General features: G+C 41.2%; 1 protein-coding gene across 1 annotated transcript; it reads left to right on the forward strand.

Moving 5' to 3' along the window:
• The first annotated feature begins 573 nt into the window (after positions 1–573).
• On the forward strand, positions 574–2,804 carry LOC130137899 (exopolygalacturonase-like). Its single transcript, XM_056310417.1, has 4 exons — positions 574–735; positions 1,036–1,239; positions 1,938–2,453; positions 2,577–2,804. The coding sequence occupies exons 1-4, from the start codon at positions 574–576 to the stop codon at positions 2,802–2,804; spliced, it is 1,110 nt and encodes a 369-aa protein (XP_056166392.1).
• Positions 2,805–6,310: the final 3,506 nt, after the last annotated feature.

Genomic DNA, 6,310 nt, shown 5'->3' on the forward strand with positions numbered 1-6,310 from the left:
CTATTCACGTATCGAAGGACTGAATTAGCATCAATGCAAAATCCATCCCAGAGACTTTTTTGAGATCTAGGAAGATATAGTTTATCTGATTCGGACTAACTATCTAAACAAGGATGCTTTCCTTCTAAAATAGCCGTTTTCCCTCAATTTTATTAGGACAAATTCCTTTTTAATGGCGAGAAAAACACAAACTTACTAAATTTGCATGCAAAACCACAAATGAAAGGCTTTTACATAGGTAGATTTTCACTGGATAACTTTCCTCAGCCCCTAGTATAGAGTCCATCAAAGTCAATTTGGGATTCGAACCAAAAAAACAAAAGAGTCAATTAGAGAAAGTTCCGGCCTTCCTCGGATCTCTTGCTCTTAATTTGATTTCCAGAAATACTCTACCAAATAACAATAATTCCCCTATCATCTCGTTGGCGCCAAGGAAAAAAGGGCAAGAAATTCAATTAGAGAGCACATCAAGGAAAGTACTGATCGAATCCTGCATTGCTCCATCTTCTCCATTGGCACCAACCCCTACAAGTATGCCAAGAGAAACCACTATCCATCCCATGCTAGCGACACATGCAAATGGATTCAGGCTCGTGCCTTCGCAAGGTCTGCTTGCTCTTGCTCTCGGTGCTGGCGTTGGTGCTCTCGAATGGAGCCCCCTCCCGTGCGCAAGATAAGGTCTACGATGTGACGAGCTTCGGGGCCGTCGCCGATGGAAAGACCGACGACAGCAAGGTAAAAGAACCGCCGGAACCCCGTCTCGCCCCGTGCAGCCGGGGCGAGCACGAGGAGCGCATGGAATCAGGGGCCCGGGCAGGCGAGAGTCGTCGTGGCCTGTTTGTCAAATATAGGAAGATATAGTTGCTTAAAACTGGCAAAATGGTCAATCATCATATCGAAAAGAGTTCGACTTAATATTTTTTTTTTTTTGGCTAGGCATTTCTCGATGCGTGGAACCAAGCGTGTCAACACGAAGGGGGAGATAGGAGGAAATTGTACATCCCTAGCGGGACTTACATGGTTTGGCCGGTGCAGTTCAAGGGGCCATGCACCGGACCCATCGTGGTCACGGTCGAAGGGGTGGTCAAAGCGCCCGCTGACAAGTCAACGTTCTCCCTGGACCATTGGATCACCTTCCAGTACGTCAGCGGGATGCTGATCAACGGCGACGGTACGTTCGATGGCCAGGGGCCCGAAGCTTGGCCTTACAACGAATGCGCTTGCAAGTCTCTTCCAGTGGTAAGTCCTCTCCCGCTTCTTTTTTTCTGCCCTTTTTTTAATATTAAAAATTAAAAATCAAAGAGTTATAATTAGCTTTTTGTTTAATAAATTGGGCTTAATTCCAAAAAAAAAAAACAACAACTACTTTACCTTTAATCACCAAACTTTCACTTAAATCCCAAATTTGATAATAACAATTTGAAAATTTTACATCGCTGGAGCCAGATTTGAGACTCAAGTAAAATTTGATGTCGGGCTAGAATTATCACTTAAGGTAAAATTGGTGTTTTTTTTGGAATTAACCCTGATATGTTGTGTTAGGCGATTGCAGAATTATGCGCCTTTTATTATTATTATTTATTGATTTAACACCCCATAATTGCATCCGATGTGTAATGGTAAGTTTAACGAACACCCATCAATCATATCTAAAATTAATTTCATTTTTCAAATTAGACGTCCTACATAGTAAATTCAATATTTATTTTCGAGCTCTCTTTTTCACTTTAATACCGATCTTACCGGGAAATTTGGCAATTCTTGACTATTTTGCTCGAGCCAAGGATCAACATTTCTAAATAGATATGATCGTGTTCACTATTACCACTTGATTTTCTTGGATGTAAAGTTTAATTTCCTTTTTGACGAAGTGGGTTTATGTCGAATTGATTACGCAAAGTTATAATCTCCACGGGTTTCTAATCTTTCTTTTGCAGTCGGTGAGGTTCAATTTCGTCAACGACACATCGATCCGCTCGATAAGTTCGATCAACAGCAAGAACTTCCACTTCAACGTCTATGCCTGCAATGATCTCGAGTTCCAGGGCGTGCGGATAACTGCCCCCGACGAAAGCCCCAACACGGACGGGATCCACATAGGCGACTCGTCCCGCATCAAGATTGCCGACTCGGTGATCTCGACCGGGGACGACTGCGTCTCAGTCGGGCCGGGGTCCAAGGACATCGACATCGTGGGCGTCCACTGCGGGCCGGGTCACGGGTTCAGCGTGGGGAGCCTCGGGAAGTACCCGGACGAGGCGGACGTCACCGGGCTGACCGTGAGGGATTGTACCATGGTTGGCACCCAGAACGGTGTGAGGATCAAAACGTGGGCTTCTACGCTCAAAAGCACCGCCCACAATTTCTCGTTTGTTGACATTAAAATGAAGGATGTGCGAAGTCCCATTATTATTGACCAAGAGTATTGTCCCCGTGGTGGTTGTTCTAATGAGGTACACTTCTGAAGTATTGCAATTGATCTTGAATTGGGTTGATTCTTGATTACATTTCTTATTTCATATGTTACTCTCGCAATCCGATATCTGATGATCTCTCTTTTGTCTCTCCCTACCTAGACGGGGTCAAATGTTCAGATCAAGGACGTTTGGTTCGCGAATATCCAGGGCACTTCGGCTTCGCAGGTGGCGGTCAACCTCGTATGCAGCCCGAGCTTGCCTTGCAAGAACATCAATCTCGACAACATTGACTTGGCTTACACCGGCGACGATGGGCCTACGAAATCGCATTGTGCTCATGTGGAAGGCGACACTAGTGGCATACAAAAGCCACCTTCTTGCATTTAGCACAGACAAATAAGAAGCCAGCTTTCCTTTTATCTATCTCCGGACCCTCCGGACCCCGATAAGCGGAGTCGAGAACATTGCTGGGTTGAGTGGGATTGTTTTTCCTTCAATTGTAAATCCTCCCGTGTGCTAGTTTAAGTGGTAATGAGGGTGGAAACATGTGTTCTTTGATGCTACATCCTATCTCCACTGGAAATGTAATATCTGCTTGGCCATGAATGCTGACTTTTCTTTGACCGAAACAAGAAGTCTATTCTTATCACGACACTCGTGAAAAATTCATTGTGCAGAAGCTAGACAGGATTCTGTTTCCTTGTTGGCAATGTCTAGCATTATAAGAACAGATCATTTTGTACTAGGACTACTCAGACTTGAGCCGCAAGCAGAGCTGGCGGATCTGGCGGAGTCGATTTTTTCATAGTGTTGTAAGTCCCTTGCTTTCTCGACGTCCATACGCTGCCCCTTCTCAAGATCCTGTGTTTTGGATCGAGTTGATCCACGATGTTCATAGCTGTAAAATGAATACTAGGCCGCTCGTGATCGTCGGATTTAAGCGTAACATAAGTAATGCCACATAGAATACAACAAAATTGTCCTTTCTTTTGGCCTTGCAGTTTAAGAAAACCAGAAAACATCGCCTTTCTTCCATGTCCTTTCTGTCCTTGGGATGTTGAGCTATCCATCTATGATTGGCCTCTGGGCCTTTTTTGAGAATCTAAAATTGGTCCTCCATTCCTATGACTCAAATAGACTAGCAGACTGAATTGTACATGCTAAGACCCTAAACTGGGTTTCTAACTGCCTTTTCTTTTTTTGAAAAATTTTATATTTTGGTGTCCCTTACTTTTGTAGATGGACTCGAATTCAATAAAATGATATCTTTATTTCGACAAAAAAAAAAAGTGAATTCCTCAGGATTTCCCAGTAAAAAACTGTGCCCATCTGCAACAGGCGCAAAATTTCTGGCACTTTTTCTTCTTGTGTTTACTCACAAACCATTAATTTACTTTCTTTCTCAAGGTTCTAGGCAGTTCTCAGTCGCACTCAGAATGACATGGAAGATGTCAGAACCGTGTTGTGTGACCAAGAAAGATGGACCTTTTAGTGCCCTCATAACTGATTCCATGATAAATTTGCAAAATGAAGTGGAGAAAGTCAAGATTACAAAAATAGGCCGTGTTTAATTACATTGAAACTCTTGAAATATCCCACGATACTTGACTATAGGGTTTATATGCTCTTTATATACATGAATTCTCCCTTTACCTATTACTTTAAGCTTTTAGGTTAGATATTGTAACAAAGTCTCAAAGCCAGATTCAGCCCCTATCGTCAAATTTTTGAACATTTATAAGCTTAAGTTTTTGGTTCGATATTCTAACAATGATGATAATATCAAGAAAAATCACGAAGAACAAATCATAAGGAATTATAGAATCTCTTCAAACTAGAAAAACTCGAGTCAATTGAAATAAGATCTCGATTTGGAAATTTATTCCAAACACTTAAATCCATCAATCTTCACGAATGCGCGCTAATAATTCCGACTATGGACCCGTTTGGTTCAACTTTGCAAATGAGCCTCGGGGGAATACAAGTACCTTTAGGTTAAAGCTCATTGAGAAAATGCAAATGGCGTTTGGTAAAAAAAAATTGTGAAGCTACTTTGGTCCAAGTAGTGTTTGACTAATTTTTTTTTTGCAAAGGGCTTTGGGACCATTTTTTATTTAAAAAAAAAGTTATCGTTCGCCGGGACAAAGGGCTACGGCTGCCGGTGAGCCAGATCTGGCGTCGGCGGTCGTCGCCCGAGGTCGGGCAACCCCCGACGAGGGTCGCGCGACCTAGGTGGCCGTCGTCGGGGGTCGCCCAACCTCAGGCGACGAGGCCTAAGGTCGCGTGACCCTGGCACCGTCGCTTGGACTCGGGCGACCTCTCTGACCCTTCGCCGTCCAGATCTGGTGTCGTCGGCCGCCCTCACCAGCCGCCCTCGTCGGCCGCCCTCACCAGCTGCCCTTTCACGAAGAAGATGAATAGTAACAATGGGGCAAAATCGGAATATTAAAGAATAAGTAATGGTAGTTTGAGGAGGAAAAAAAATAGTTCAGCATTCCAAATGCTAGCATTTAGCCAATGGAGTCTGGAAAGCTAAACCAAACACCTCATATTTTTTCCTCCAAAGCCTCTTGGAAAAGCTAAACCAAACAGGCCCTATGTGTGTTGGGCCGAAAAACAACCGCGCCTAGTGGGCATGGCCTCCAACGTCATTTTGAAAGAATAAACATTGTGATTAAAACATATAATTTATCGCTTCTATATCAAATGCTAGACTATTGACAGATTAGTCGATCCCTTGAGAATTTGTTAATTTCACTGCACATAGAGGTGAACACGACTTTTGTTGGGTCACATTTATTAATTTTTGACCTAGTTAAATATTTCAAATCGGTTCTTTTTTACTATATCTTCTAATTGCAAAATTTATGTGAGATGACTAACTCATTACGAGTCTACAGTCTCACGTAATATCAATATTAGCCGCCCTTCAACGCGGTTCATTTCTAAGCAAAAGTGAGTTTTCAAGTAGTTTTCGAGCGATTGCATATTAATCAATATTCAATTGATTGGCATGAGGTTATCAATAAAAAAGATTTGTCTAAGTCACTTAGTTTCATTTTGTCAAGTTTCTTCGTTTTTTTATCTAACTCACTTCTGTTTTTCTTTGTGAGTTTCGGCAATTGAACAACAAGGAAAGACCATACCAACTTGCCCAAGGCTCGAGAGCGAGCTTTATTCTTGCAGAATGGGAAATGAATCGAAAGGCTTCTGTTTCCATTCTTGGTTTGGGTGCTTTCGCCTAGGGCTATTCAAACTTTTAAAACTATCTTACGCAGAACCGAGACATGGACAAACAAAACAGACTAGAAAGGAAGAACCGTAGCTACACGTTGCTCCTACCCTTTGCCCTTCTCTAATGTTGTGACCATGAGGTGGGAAAATGTTTTACTTGAGACCTTAGGACAATGTCAAGAAACATGTCAAAAACGAACTAAACCACCATATAAAATATGAAATAAAATACTAAGTCAATATACAATTTTCCACTTCAACAGATCTCCCATGAGCGGAAGTACCTAAATCTTTCAAACAAATCTTGGTTTATCATGCAAGTATAACATAGATCTCCTATCCTGTATTTAGTGCCTACTCAAGATATGATAAAATCGCATATAAAAGGGATATAACATAGATAAAATTGTCTTATAGGGGAGGTAAGATAAATGTGGATAGGATTTCTAATATCCACGTTATAAAAGTTATTTTTCTCAAATAACAAACTTCTTAAATTAATAAAATTAAAATAATATTTGAAAATCAATAATATTTGAATTATTATGCAAAATTTCAAAATAACGAAAAAATAAAAAAAATCGTTTTTTATTCCTATTTTTATTTATATATTCGAATTTCTTTCTATCTTATAATATAAATTCACTATATATATATAA

This window comes from Syzygium oleosum, unplaced genomic scaffold (genome assembly GCF_021117445.2).
Source record: "Syzygium oleosum isolate NSW1041296 unplaced genomic scaffold, Sole_v2.1 Sole_v2.04, whole genome shotgun sequence".
NCBI classification, from domain to species: domain Eukaryota; kingdom Viridiplantae; phylum Streptophyta; class Magnoliopsida; order Myrtales; family Myrtaceae; genus Syzygium; species Syzygium oleosum.